Consider the following 15,250-nt stretch of genomic DNA (forward strand, 5'->3'; position numbering starts at 1 on the left):
CACGCTGGTTTCTTCAACAATCTGAGCCTGGCTTTTCCTCTATAAAGTGGAGAACACCTCCCCATTGGGCTGTGGTGAGGACTCAGGAAGGGACTTCAGTGAAGCTCCTGGCACAGAGTGTGCAATACATTAAAACTATTGTTTTAACGTTATCATTATTTCTTCTGCAAGGTACAAAACTTCCAAAGGCAGGGGCCACAGATCCTGGGTCCAAGTCCTGGTTCTGCTACTTACCAGCTCTGTGACCTTGGGCAGGTCACATCACCTTTCATGATCTGGAGCACGTGGATAATAAAAGTACTACGTGGCCCCTATATTATAAGGTTGATAGGGGGTTAAATGAGTGACTGGCACAGAGAGCTGCGATGTTAGGTGTAAGCCAGTATTCTTATCAGGCTGTGTCCCAGTCCTCAGAGGTATGCTGCCTGGATGCACCATCTTGTGATTTTTGAACCCTAGGCCCAACCCCACCTCCCAGTGGAATTCATGTTTATCCCACCCCCCTTGAAAACCCTAATGCAGGTCATCTTGTCCAACCAGCTGGCCATTGGACGGTTGGCTATGCATGTCACACGATTGAAAAAAGGAAGTGGTGAGCTTAGCAGGGGCCCGATCATACAGGGCCTTAACAGGCCATGGAAGGGAGGCTGGATTTCATTCAGAGCACCTGTCCCAGAGTCCTAACCAGTCTGTCCATGTTATGGATTTACATGTGCAGATTTTATCTCCCTTTCCAGCTGGTAAGATCCCTGAAGACAGGGATTCTCCAGGTGGTCTTTGTTGCTCCCTCCTCATGCCTGCCTAGCCTAGAACAGGCTCTAGGTCTACATGTGTGGAATGAAGAAGAAATTAACAAGAGTGCAACCTTCAAGAGCTTATGAAAGGCTCTGGCTGCAACGCCTGCCACCTGCTAATCACTAGGGTTCATGTGGCTCAGCGTGCATCCTGGCAGGGGTCCCCACCCTCACGTTCCCACAGGTTGTGGTTCTGAAGCTGGGAGGGAGTGTGCTCAGAGAGGACCCAACTTTTCAAGGAGCAGAACCTTTCTTTAACTGAATCTTCAATATAAAAGGGAGTCATCATGGCCCAGCCAGCATGACTCAGTGGTTGAACGTCAACCTATGAACCAGGAGGTCACGGTTCGATTCCCAGTCAGGGAACATGTCTGGGTTGTGGGCTTGATCTCCAGTTGGGGGTGTGCAGGAGGCAGTTGATCAATGATTCTCTCTCATCATTGATGTTTCTATTTCTCTTCCTCTCTGAAATCAATAAAAATATATTAAATAAATAAATAAATAAATAAATAAATAAAAATAAATAAAATAAAAGGGAGTCATCATGAAGATTAAGTAAAATAGCAAACCACCATAGCATTCTTTTTACCCAATACATAACATCTACCTCCATCTCCACTTGATACATGTTGGTTGGTTGGTTGGTTGGCTGGCTGGCTGGCTGGCTCCCCTCACTAGTCAAAAACTCCATTGTGCGCCATGGCTGGTTTCGCTCAATGGATAGAGCGTCGGCCTGTGGACCAAAGGGTCCCGGGTTCGATTCTGGTCAAGGGCACATGCCTGGGTCACAGGCTCGATCCCCACTAGGGAGCATGCAGGAGGTGGCCGATCCATGATTCTCTTTCATAGATGATGTTTCTATCTCTCTCCCTCCCTCTCCCTTCCTCCCTGAAATCAATACAAATATATTTTTTTAAAAACTCCATTGTGCAATGAATTTTGCCTATTCTGTTTACTGCTGTATCCCCAACAGTAGTGCCTAGCCTTTGTAGATGCTCAATAAATATTTGTCAGTTAAAATGAAATAATGCCTAGAAAGTGCTTTGCAGGGTGCCTCGTACATTCTGGACACATATTAAACAATATTTATTTGTTTATTATTTATTTCCTCACCTAAGGATATTTTTCCATTGATTTTTAGAGAGAGGGAAAGACAGAGAAATATCAATGCGAGAGCAACACATTGATTGGTTGCTTCCTGCATGTGCCCTGACCAGGGCCCTGGCTGGGGAGGAGCCTGCAACCGAGGTGCATGCCCTTGACTGGAATCGAACCAGGACCCTTCAGTCCGCAGGCCGACGCTCTATCCACTGAGCCAAACCAGCTAGGGCCATATTAAACAAAATGATAATTATTAATATATCATAAGATGAATTAATTATCAAATACTATATAGAGCACGTAGTAGATAATAAGACTGTATATGATAAGGTACAAAATTTACGACAGAGCTTATATATATAAAGGAATACCTGCTTGATAATTAGTATAGGCAATGACAATATGTGCATAGCATTCTAAAGTTTACAAAGTCTTCTCTCACCTTCTCATTTTATCTCATTCCTACAAAGGGGATGACATTAATCCCCCAATTTTACAGGCAAAGAAGCAAGCCTCGCCCGCATAAGTTAAAATGACTTGATCAAAGTCACACATGTTTATCAAAAGGAGGAACTGACCAAGAACCAACTTTGGAATTCTGTAATATTCCAGAGATGTCACAGAGCTGTGGGTCTAGAAGAGCAAGGGTGATGGTGGCTGCTGGCTTAACCTCTGGGGCTCCAGCAGGCTTGGAGGCTCCCACAGTTAAATCCACTTTCTTTAAGCACCATCCTTTGTCCTGTTCAGAGCTGCAAGACTGCCTGTGGGCGTCTTAATTCTGGGAGACAACCCCTTTGCTGTAAACTCCTCTTATCTGAACTTTCTCGGATGCAAGAAGTTCAGTTTTCTCTTTGAGTCACATGCATTTGGGGAGGTGGAGGAGTTAATACTCATCTGAAGATATTTTTTCCATTGATTAGAGATAGTGGAAGGAAGGGGGAGAGACAGAGAGAGAGAAACATTGATGTGAAAGAGACACATTGATCAGTCACCTCCTGCATGCTCCCTCACCAGGGCTGGGGATCAAGCCTGCTACTCACATGCATTTTATTCTTCCATGTCTCGGGGCCTTTGCACATACCATTTTCTTTGCTTGCAACACAGAAAAACCAGGGCTTCAGAATAGCACCTCTGTTACTTCATTTCCTTGCAGGTAACATGGTCATTCTGACACTCAGGTTGTACCAAGAATAAAATAAAATAATGGATGTTGAGTGCCTGATGCAGAGCAGAGTAGGTGCTCGCTAATGATGACTTATAAACTCTACACTTCCTCCAAGGACTGGGCCAAATGCTACCTCCTCCATAAAATACTCTCTCTCGCCTGGACTGGTTTGGCTCAGTGGATAGAGCGTCAGCCTGCGGACTGAAGGGTCCTAGGTTCAATTCTGGTCAAGGGCATGTGCCTTGGTTACGGGCACATCCCCAGTAGGGGGTGTGCAGGAGGCAACTGATCCATGTTTCCCTCTCATCACTGTTTCTAACTCTCTATCCCTCTCCCTTCCTCTCTGTAAAAAATCAATAAAATATATATTTAAAAAAATATTCTCTCCCCCTCTGTAGGCAGAGATTGTCTCCTTCTTACCATGCATTCTTACTGATTTTTGCGTAAAATGGCAGTTTTCTCTGTCGCCTACTGGACTGAGCAATCTCTTAAAGGCCAGAACAAATTTTCCTTAACTTTTGTGTCCTAGGGTGTGGGTGACAGTAAGTGCTCACTAAGTGTTTATTAAATGCACTAATGAAAAGAATGGTCCTGCCCATGGCCTCGCCTTTGCAACTTGGGAAGCCTCCAAGCACTGCATCCCAGCCTCTAGGACACAGTCTGTGAGTCAGGAACTGCCTGGCAGGCTGACTTACCCTGAAGGGGGCCTGAATCTCGGCCATTGTCCTCATGTCTCAGGAAAAACTGACCTGTCTGTGACTCTCTACTTCCCCAGTGACTTACAAGATGATTTCATCTCACCATGTGGGGCCTGCAGGCAAGTCATGAGAGAGGTAAGCAGCTCTTTCTTTCTGGAATGTAAACCGGATGCCTCCCGCTTTCCCCAGGCTGTGGGAGGGAAGCCAAGCTGCCGGAAGACAGCTACTCTCCTGTTTGCTTGGCTGGCTGACTTCAAAGGCCTTCCTGAGCCTACGCAAATCACTGGGTGTAATTCTTTCATTCAACAAATACTCACTGAGTGGGTGTCCTCCCCTTGTGAAAACATAGGCCAGGTCCTGCCCTCACAGAGTTTATAGTGCAGGAGACAAACAATAAACAAGGAGCAAAGTAAACAAACAGTAGAGTTTCTGAGAGTGAGGACGTGGCTATGGAGGAAAAAAATGCAGAAAAATGAATCATGAGTGACAGAAGGGGCAGCAGGTAATACTCTGGATCAGAGCCAGAGGTCAGGAAACAATAGCCCATGGGCAAACTCAGCCTACAGCTATTTATTCTAAATAAAGTTTTATTGGCACACAGTCACACCCATTCATTCACATATGGTGCGTGGCTGCTTTGACCCGACCACAGCAGAGATGAGCAGCAGAGATGAGCGATTACAACAGAGACCTTATGACCCAAAAGGCCCAAGATATTTACATCTGGCCATTTATGGAAAAAAGTTTGCCAACCCCTGCTCTAGATGCCCAGGAAGGGCCTCTCTTTGAAGATGACATTTGAGCGGGGTACAAACAATGAGAAAAGACGGAACAGACAGAGGTCTAGAGAAGATTTCCAGCGGAGCAACCAGCAAGCTTAATGCCCATCACTTGGTGAATCTGACACGTCATGAGAAGGTCAAGGAGACTAGGACACCGTGAACAAGGGGGTTAGGACATGAAGTCGGAGATGGGGCAGGGCCAGATCACACACGGCCTTGTGGGCCATGGGACAGAGGGTATATTTTATTCCAAGAATAAAGGGAACTGAATTGTGCACTTAAAAATGGTTCAAGTGATACATCTTATATACACTGAGTGGCCAGATTATTATGATCTCTGAACGCATAACAACCTGGCCACTCAGTGTACTTCTCTTGAGTACCTCATTTATTTGATATCAAAGATACTATAGATCGTGCACCTGATCAGTTTTCCCCTTTGCACTGGCTGATAGAAAGCTCAGGGCAAATAGGTGGTTGATCTCCAGCAAAAGTCTAGAATACTTTTGGTATCCATTTGAGATACAAATACACTGAGTGGCCAGATTATTATGCGTTCAGAGATCATAATAATCTGGCCACTCGGTGTATATATACTAGTGGCCGGATGCAGATTCGTGCACATTGAAAGAAAATTAATTAGAAGAAAGATTAGTGCGGTAATTACAGTACTGCAAAAAATTACATGTCAAAATAGTGGATATAATATAGTATTATAGAATTAAAACACATGTGCGATTGGTACCAGTGAGAGCTTTACATGTATCGCGCATGCGTGAGTCAATGTTTAAATTGCCAGTGCACGTCATATGTACCAGCCAGTCAGTCGGACAGTCAGATGGACATACGGTCGGTCACTTAGCCTTTTCTTATGTATATGCTCGAGGCCCGGTGCATGGGATTCGTGCACTGGTGGGGGGTGTGGCCTGCGGGGACCACCCACTGTGGGAGCACTGCTCATCCCAGTCAGCCCAGCAGCTGTGGACCCGCCCTCTGAGCAGCTGCTCCCACTGTGGGAGTGCACTGACCACCAGGGGCAGCTCCTGCATTGAGCATCTGCCCCCTGGTGGTCAGTGCGTGTCATAGCGACTGGTCGAGCCATTCTGGTCGTTCTGCCATTCGGTCACTGGGCTTTTATTATATAGGATTAGGACATTAAAACAAAAGTTGGTAAAAAAAATAAATAATAAAGAAGGGACTTAAGGAAGACGATGTAGTTTTTATAAAGATCGTATGAACGGAAGGCTTGGATTTCTTCAACTCTAAAAACAAAGGACCAGATTCTTTCTTTTTTAAAATATATTTTTATTGATTTCAGAGAGGCAGGGAGAGGGAGAGAGAGATAGAAACATCAATGATGAGAGAGAATCATTGACTGGCTGCCTCCTGTACACCCCCTAATGGGGATTGAGCCTGCAACCTGGGCATATGCCCTTGACCAGAATCGAACCCGTGACCCTTCAGTCTGCAGGCCAATGCTCTATCCACTGAGACAAACCAGCCAGGGCAAAGGGCTGGATTCTTACTCCAGGCTCAGTAGAAGTTTCTGACATGTGCGTGTGCATTTGGGAAAAGGGATGTCAGGACCTTCCGTGGACTCTGAGAAAGGCCTGTGTCCTCCAGAATCCCAAAAGGTTAAAGCCACCAGCTTCAGGAATCCCACAGACCCCTGAGCTCTGATGTGATATCATCAGCCCCACCAAACGCAGCATCTCAGTTAATCCCTGCCCCAGCCTAGGCGGGAGGAGTGGGTCATTATCCCCATTTCTCAGAGAAGTGAAATGACCTGGGAAGGACAGTGCGGGTCGTGGGGAGCTGGCAATCACCACCGGACCACAGCAGAGATGAGCCGTTATCAGGAGCAGACCGACTGCGCAGCCTGCTCCTTGCGGCTGACTCCTTCCCTTATGGTTTGGTAAACAGGACAAGTTCATCTCAGCCCTGGAGGAGACATGCTGGTGCTTTGCAGAATAGAAGCTGCTCCTCCACCTGGCTTCTGCTGTTGCGATTGTTTATATTTGGGGCAGATGGGTTGTTTCAGTTTTGCTTTTCTGCCTTGGGGGTCTCAAGGCATCTGTCCAATATGCAAGCTCCACGTTTCTGCCTGGGCTGCAAAGCAGACACGGTTAGCAGAACACATTGCCCGAGTCCAGGTGCAGAATGCCACCGTGAAGGCGCTGTTCTCACAATGTGGACTTCATCGCACTTCGGAGGGGCAGAAACGGTTGCCCTACTCCCCGGCAAGCCCAAGGCCACATAGGGAAACCACATCAGGACGGCAGCTCCCTGGCTCCTGAGGCCTGAGTTGGTCCAATTGCTGGTTGGCAAACGAGAGAAAGCAAATGAAAAGGCCTAAGGGGAGAGAAGCAAAACTGAAAACAAAACGCTAATAATAAGAGACGAAGCTTGGGGACTAGGGACCAGGCACTTAAACTCACGCAACTTTCATCCGTAAAACTCACTTTCACCCATACCCCCAGGCACAGCCTGCTGAGCACATTAATTTTAAAAAGCCACAAGGCTGATGGTGCCTGGTAAAAAGTTGCAGATTCAGACAGAAGCGTGGAAACAGCAGGCTGCAAACCTGAGCGCTCATGAGCAAATGCTAGCAATCAACAGGAATGGCTTCCAATAACTGAGCATTTACTATGTGCCAGACACTGCATACGGGCGCTTTACAAAGCCCGTCACCTGTCATTATCACAACCCCTGGCCAGGCAGGCCTCGGTCTGTTGATTCCCACATCAGGCCTCTTTCCTTTATGCCACAGCCGATTTAACTCTCCATCTTCCTGCCTGTTACAGTCTGTCTCTGAAACCATTTCACAGAATAAGACACTGAGACCCAAAGAGCTTAGTCATTTGCCCAAGGTCACAAGCAAGGGTAGCCCTGATCGTGTAAAGGAAACATGTAGAAACAGATTTGGGCTAAAATTCTGCTTTGCTGACATTACCCGGCTAAGCGTCAGTTTTCGTATCAGTAAAATGGGGGTAATAATGGCACCTACCTCCAAGGGTAAAGGATGAAATCACTCGGGTGCAGTATCCGGGGTGCACCTTCTCCTGGTTGTGAGGAGTGAGCGAGATGCTGGGAGGAAGGGAAGCAGGTATTGGTTGTTCTTTGTCCTGGCAGGAGGAGGCCGCCCAGGGGTTCGATATTGTTCTCATAAAGCCCTGAGTGCATCCATAATTACATTTATTTGCCCATTAACAGTGTGCAAAGCGCTGTACTAACCGCTTAACATGCCATCTCTCATGGGCTCTTCCCTCCAGCTCTGTGAAGCAGGTGTAATTGTCACTCCCATTTCACAGATGAGGAAACTGAGGCATGGAGAGGAACATTAGATAGGAAGAGGTAGAGCCAGGCTCAAACCCAGGTCTGCCCTAACCCCTCCGCCACACTGCCTCGCTCACGCTAGCTTTGCCTCTTTTCCAGTTTGGCTCCAACTGGGCTGTCTACATGACCAAGCCGGATGGCGCCTACGTTGTCAGGACAGTGCAGGAGCTGCTGCCTGCCCCCTTTGGGCCTAAGGGCCTGCAGAAGATGCAGTGAAAGATGGAGGACGCCCCCCGCCTGGGAGCGCCTGGGTTCCCACAAGTGCTTAAGGAGCCAGCCATCGGGAATGCCTCATGAAGACCTTCGCACGGACCTGGGACACCCGCCGAATGGGCCCAAGCCCACAGGCGCTGGGCAGAGATGACTTTTGCAAATGATTCTCAAGCACTTCGGTCTCCGACGGAAGTGACAGAGGGTCTCACTCCAGCCTGGGTCATGTCCCCTCCCTGTAACCCTCCTGCCACCCGGACCAGAGAAACCCACGCCTTCCCCTCCTTCCTGCGGGCCCTCTTTAAAATCCAGGCCAAGTTTGGACTGCTTCCCCATTAGCCTTCCCAAGGTTCTATCGTGTTCTGAGCGACTTTTCTAATTATAAACATCAGGAGAGCACATGTGCTCGTCGCCATCATTGCCCGCAGCTCCCGGGAGGGACAGGTGATTTGTCTCTGTGCAAAGACCTGGCCGCGGTATGCTGGCAGAGGAAATGGGCCCTTGGCACCGTGTGCCCCTCGGTGTGGCGAGATGAGGTTCTTAGGCTTCTTGGCCCTGTGTCTCCAGAAAGGAGATGACCACCCCGTCCCCACCCCCCCCAGCTGGGTCTAACTCTCCGTGGTGGCCATTTCCAGTGTCTGTTTGGGGCTCCTTCTCCTTACAAACGAGGGGCCAGGCTTCAGGGAGGTTAAGTAAGTTGCTCTAGGACTATGGCAATGTTCACACCGGAATCCAGGTCCTCAAACTCCCACGGTGGTCTCTAGAAATAGTGCATGCTCTTGGCGGGGCACTGTGCTAAGGTGATCAACACATCGGAACCCTTTTAGTCCTCACTTATCAAGCTCAGAGTATGCTGCCCTCCCTTTACCAATGGACAAAAATCCACGCTCAGAGAGGTTAAGTCACTTGCCCAAAGTTGCACAGCTAATATGTAGCAGGCTGGAATTTGGACCAGGTCTGCCTGATTCCAAGTGTTTTTCCATTCTCCCACAGCTGATGTCTGGCTGCCTTTATTTATCTGAGTATCGTTTATGTGGCAAATTCTGCAGAGAGGAAGATGTATAAGAAAGTCTGACCTTGAGGAACTTGCACTCTGACAAGGAGAGAGAGGTGTAAACAGATCTATTGCACAGAAATACTGTGATTCAGGCAGGTCCCAAGTGCAAGGTGGGTACTGTGGGGGCTATGCCACCTTCTGGGGTGTGAGGAGGGTCTGTTCCATTGGTGCATTGGCTGCAATACACACACACACACACACACACACACACACACACACACACACACACTTAGCCAGGCCGACCTGCTAAGGGTGACAGCACTGAGTGTCCTCCCTGGAGGAGTTGCCTGAGTACTAGGGTGAGAATAGAGCATGGGTTTCCCCTATCTAGGCAAGCACGTTGCTGGGAGCACAGGAAGTGATGCCCTTCCCTGGGAGTCCCTCCACTCTGATCGGATCCGGAGCAGCTACAGATGTGCCTGGGAGGACTGGCTTCACCGCACACCCCACCCACCTGTGCCATCTGGCAGGTGCAGCACTCCGCTCTGCCTTTCCTGCGACATGACTGCTGGGTCTCCTGCACACACCTCTGGGTGGTCTCAAGGTCCCAATATGGGGGTGGGGGGAGAGGGGAAGAAAACAAGAGAATGCTGAAATTAAAGAGACCACGATGCTAATATCAGTTAAAATTCTGCTCAGTGGGAATCTAGATGGGTGATTTTTTTCTTTGTTCATATCTGTATTTTTTTAAAATATATTTCTTTATTGATTTCAGAGAGGAAGGGAGAGGGATAGAGAGATAGAAACATCAATGATGAGAGAGAATCATTGATCGGCTGCCTCCTGCACGCCCCCTACTGGGGATCGAGCTCACAATCCGGGCATGTGCCCTTGGAATCGAACCTGGGACCCCTCAGTCCGCAGGCAGACGCTCTATCCACTGAGCCAAATCGGCCAGGGCCATATCTATATTTTTTAAACTTCCGAAACTTTTTAATATTTTATAAGAACCAAATGGTATTGCATAACGGTTAAATATTTGGCGTTGGACAGCCTTCAAACTGTGTGGCTTTGCGCAAGTATTTCCTTACTCTGACACTCGCTATCAGCATCTAAAGTGGAGGGGACGGTCCCCACCCATGGAGTTGCTGTGCGGGTTGAATGGGGTAATGCACATTAAGAAGAGCCCAGGGTTGGACCCTCAGTAAGCTCTTGGCACAGGGCAGCTGTAAAAGGTGACACATTTTGGTCCGTTGAACATGGATTTGATTTTTGCAAACAGGCAGCAGTCTTTTATAGCCAATCTACTCACTGATTTGCAAATTATTTATTAAGTGCCTTCTGTTCTGGGCCTTGGGCCAAACCGCGGGGAGGTAGCAATGATGAGACAGATAAAGCCCCTGCCCTCCGAGGCTCTGGCGGTACCTGTGGGAACTGAGAGCTAATGGTTCTAGAACTTCACGTCACCCAAGGGGAAGAACGAGCTCTGGGAGCACTCGCAGGAGGAGAGGAGCTTGCCTAGGAAGGGGCAGGACAGTCCTGAGGAGGGGAGGGTCCAGCCAGGGCATCAGCAGGGTCCTGCATGAGGAAATTGGGCTTGGGGAGGGGCAAAGAATGAGGACTGCCTAACGGACTAAGCCCAGCATTCTCTTATACTTCTCGGAAACAGACTGCCAAAGGCAATTCGCCAGAGATTGTTTGACTAATGTCTGCTGGGAAGAACAACACTCCTTTGGCTGGAGAGGGGCTGGGATGTTTATTTAAAATATACGCACAAGGCCTGGGGTGGGACAGAGGCTGGGAGGAGGGAGGTTAATGGGGGGGGGGGTTTGGGGGACATCTGTAACACTCTCAACAATAAAATAAATTTTAAAAATTATATATATAATTTCATTTTGCAGTCCCGTGCTCTGAGGACCTAAGATTTCAGAGCAGCACATGCTCTATTGCTCGCAGGGGTCCTCAAACTACGGCCCGCGGGCCACATACGGCCCGCCGAGGACATTTATCCGGCCCGCCGGGTGCCGCTGCCTGGCCTGCTTAGCAGCCGACTCGTCCCGGGCCCGCAGTGCGCATAGGAATTTGTTCATAGTTTTTTTTTTTTTTTAAACTATAGTCTGGCCCTCCAACGGTCTGAGGGACAGTGAACTGGCCCCCTGTTTAAAAAGTTTGAGGACCCCTGGCTCAGAGCCTTCTGTGGGGTTTAGGACCCTACAGCTGAGTCCCAGATTCCCATGGGAAGAAATAGAAGCATGCAGATTTCCGCTGCTCTTGCCAGCTGCTGCTCATTGCTTATGTAAACGACAAGATTCTTTAGGATCTCCTTTTGGCAGAGAAGAGGGCACAACTCTGACGGACACTGGGTACTTGGGGTGCCTGTGTCAGATATGAAGCCAGAAGACACTGTCCAAGAATAAGGGGTGGCCCAGTAGGTCTCCCCCACACATAATATTGTGAACATGATTATATGGGCACAGAAACAGGCATGGAAGGAACACCCAGTCTATTTGTTTTTGAGGGGTATGGGAAGGGGAAGTTAAGGTGGTGGGGGGAATTGAAAACTCTGACTGAACAGAAAAAAAAATATGGCATCATGATGCATTAGTTATTTATTGCTGTGTAACAAAAGTTATGCCAAAAGTTAGCGGCTTGGGACGACAGAAATTTATTATCTCACAGTTTCTGCAGGTCAGGGATCTGGGCAGAGCTGGGTCATCTGGTGGCTGCTGTCTCATCCAAGGGTTAGACTGGGGAAGGATGTACTTCAAAGCTCACTCTCATGGTTGTTGGCAGGATTTAGTTCCTGTGGGCTGTTGCTATGGCTATTCACTTCCTTGCTATGTGGGCCTCTCCACAGGGCAATTTACCACATAGCAGCTGGCTTTCCTATGAAGAAGCGAGCAGGAGAGTGAGCAAGGGTGAGCAAGACAGAAGCCCACATTGTCTTTTTGCAACCTAACCATGAAGGTGACAGCCCATAACTTTTGCCAAATTCTATTCCTTAGGTCCTTAAGGTCCAGTCCACAGCCAAGGGGAGGGGATTGCACAAAGGCATGAATACCAGGGGCTGGGCTCTCTAGAGATGTAAACATTGAAAACGCACATGGACAACAGTAAAGAAAACAGAAGAGTAGGTAAGGGTGGCAGAAGGGCTAGGGAAAGCGGGCCATCAGTCTCAGGCAGCAGGGATGACGTGGTCAGCTTTGTGCCTTAAATAGCTCCGGCTGCCAAATAAAGAGGTATTAGAGATCTGAAGGAAACCATAGCAAAAATAGCTAAAAGAGTAAAATATTTTTGCCTCTGAGCTTAGAAGTTAGAAAAGGAGATTGTTGCTTTTCATGATGAGCATCCTATATAATAAAAGTCTAATATGCAAATTGTCCCCTTGACCGGGAGTTCGACCTGGGGCTGGGGCCAGCCAGTCAACCACAGGAAGGGAGGCCCAGGCCAGCTGCAGGCAGCTGGGCAGCGGGGGAGGGAGGTCTCGGCCAGCAGCCGGCAGCTGCTAGGGACCCTACCCGTGCACGAATTTTGTGCCCTGGGCCTCTAGTGTGTGTGTGTGTGTGTGTGTGTGTAGTGTTTTTTAAACCTTTTATTTGAAGGACTTTTTAATCTAAAAACAAAACAAAACACACACACACACAAAAAAAGGGAATACAAAGAAAGAAGTCCTAGAAAGGAAATTCATTTATCAATAACGGTAAATTCCAGAGCACAAATGCAGTGGGTGATTCTGTTGAGGGTGGGGGGTGAGCCACTCAACATTCCTATGGTTTTCCTCCGTCCCCTTCTGGCTCACTGTCGGAAAGGAGGTGTGAGTCCGGTGACTGGGAGTTCAGAAGGATAGCCCGGCCCCTTTCTCTCTCCTCCTCCTTGGGAGTGAGCCTGCCCACTGAGGACTTGTGTTCCCAAATGGCTCTCAGCCAGGGCTGGGGATTCAGAAGGCCCTGTGCTGGGAGCTGGGGGATCAAAGGTTTGAAAATCGCTATCCCTGTCCTTACAGAACTCACACTTTAGAAAGGGAACCGGAGAAGGAACATCTTGCTCAGTCTAGGACAGGGTAAAGAAGGCTTCCTGGAGGAGGTGACCTCAAGTATGAATAAGGATTCTTGCCCTGGCTGGTTTGGCTCAGTGGATAGAGTGTCGGCCTGAGGACTGAATGGTCCTGGGTTCGATTCCAGTCAGGGGCACATGCCTGGGTTACGGGCTCGATCCCCAGTGGGAGATGTGTAGGAGGCAGCCAATTGATGATTCTCTATCATCATTGTTGTTTCTATCTCTCTCTCCCTCTCCCTTCCTCTCTGAATCAATAACGATATATATATTTTTAAAAAGGATTCTTTTAAGAGGTAAATCAAGACAAAATGAGTCGCCAAAACCGGTTTGGCTCAGTGGATAGAGCGTCGGCCTGCGGACTGAAGGGTCCCAGGTTCGATTCCGGTCAAGGGCATGTACCTTGGTTGTGGGCACATCCCCAATAAGAAGTGTGCAGGAGGCAGCTGATCGATGTTTCTCTCTCATCGATGTTTCTAACTCTCTATCCCTCTTCCTTCCTCTCTGTAAAAAATCAATAAAATATATTAAAAAAAGGTATATTATTTAAAAAAAAAATGAGTCATCTTCCCACGTGCTCTGCTCACTTCTCAACATAATCAATAGACCAAGTTTTCAAAGATTTTCCTTTGAATTGTGAGCTGTTTCCAGCATTTGGGATAGTGATGTCTGACATTCTAAGTCAAAAGTTACCTATCTCCCATATATAACCCAGAGAAATTAAGATTGCACAAAATATTAACATTAGTTACTTGTGGACAAGCAAGGGAAAAAAGGCAAAAAAAAAGACAGGGGGGGTCAGTGTGATGCTTGGAAAGACTGCAAGGAATTCAGCATTGCTGGACCATAAAGGTAGGGAAGATGGACAGCAAGAAAGATGCCAGGGCCAAATAGTAAAGGACTTCTGTGCCAGGCTAAGGAGCTTAGTCTTCACCCTGCGGGCACTGGCAGGGGCAAAGAGCCTGTGAAGGACTTTATGCAGCAGGTCACATAACCATATGTTTACTTCGAATAATCGCTGCAGGGCAGCCAATTGAACTGCAGACTGTCTGAATTTCTCAACAACACATCGCCCTAATCCACCACCAGCACGTTTTCATCCATCTTGTCCCGGCGAAACAGAGGCACTTCTTCCCAGTGAAATCTCACTCTTTGCCCCCTGTTGTCTGATTCGAACCTCCAAAGACGGCTCCCGGCCTTTCAAGCAGTCGGATTTTCATCTGGCGGCGGCTTTGCTCTGTCAACAGTTTTAGCAAAATCTCCTTCCACCTCTGCTGGCAGTTCAGAGATAGCGTGTCTGAAATGGGCTGTGGACAAAGGATGTTGCTGCCCTGGGAAAATTTGTCTGTCTCCTGCCAGGAAGAGACAAAGGATATTGAAACGGTGCCAGACGAGAAGGTCAAAATGCCCTTGGCAGGTGTGGGTTTTTTCCTTGTCTTTTTCCATTTTTCCATTAGCATCAGCTTCCCCCCACCCCGCCCCCATACCGTGTCCTTTGGGGAAGGTTAAGTGATGCTTCTTATGTATTTTATGAAAACTACACAGTCTCGCTGCCTGGAAAGTAAAGGAAGGTACAGTGAAGACAGAAGGGCGCCCACAGAGCAGAGTGTAGAGCAGGGAGACCCCTGTGGTCTCACCAGTAACCCCCCTCCGTTCTCTAATTCTTGTGGCTGAGCCTGTCAAAGCCTGCCTGGTACCCAGTGATGTTTAATAATGGTCTAGGTAGGGCCCTAGCTGGTTTGGCTCTGAATTGCCTGCAAAGGTGGAAGGAGATTTTGCTAAAACTGTTGACAGAGCAAAGCCGCCGCCAGATGAAAATCCAACTGCTTGAAAGATCCCGGGTTTGATTCCGGTGGAGGGCACGTGCCCGGGTTGCGAGCTCTGTCCCCAGTGGGGGGCATGCAGGAGGCAGCCGGTCAATGATTCTCTCTCATCATTGATGTTTCTATCTCTCTCTCTCCCTCTCCCTTCCTCTCTGAAATCAATAAAATATGTATTTAAAAAATAATAATAACGGTCTAGGGATGAGTGACACTCTCCTATAGCATATTAAGTCTTCAGTATAAACAGATACCTCAGCAGAAAACCATATACCATATCCCAATTTCCCCTTC

The 15,250-nt window shown here is 48.2% G+C and overlaps 1 protein-coding gene across 2 annotated transcripts in view; it reads left to right on the forward strand.

Moving 5' to 3' along the window:
* CDA (cytidine deaminase) overlaps positions 1–15,250 on the forward strand; it is a 30,933-nt gene that overhangs the window by 14,345 nt on the left and 1,338 nt on the right. The window contains exons 3-4 of one of the 2 annotated variants that reach the window (XM_080654396.1): positions 3,836–3,893; positions 7,976–8,486. In XM_080654396.1, coding sequence (XP_080510522.1) covers positions 3,836–3,893; positions 7,976–8,092 — 175 coding nt within the window. In that variant the 3' untranslated portion in view covers positions 8,093–8,486. Of the gene's footprint in view, positions 1–3,835; positions 3,894–7,975; positions 8,487–15,250 lie in introns of those variants that run through there. The other variant, XM_080654397.1, reaches the window with a different exon arrangement.

Source organism: Plecotus auritus (assembly GCF_963455305.1).
Source record: "Plecotus auritus genome assembly, chromosome: 2".
Classification (NCBI taxonomy): domain Eukaryota; kingdom Metazoa; phylum Chordata; class Mammalia; order Chiroptera; family Vespertilionidae; genus Plecotus; species Plecotus auritus.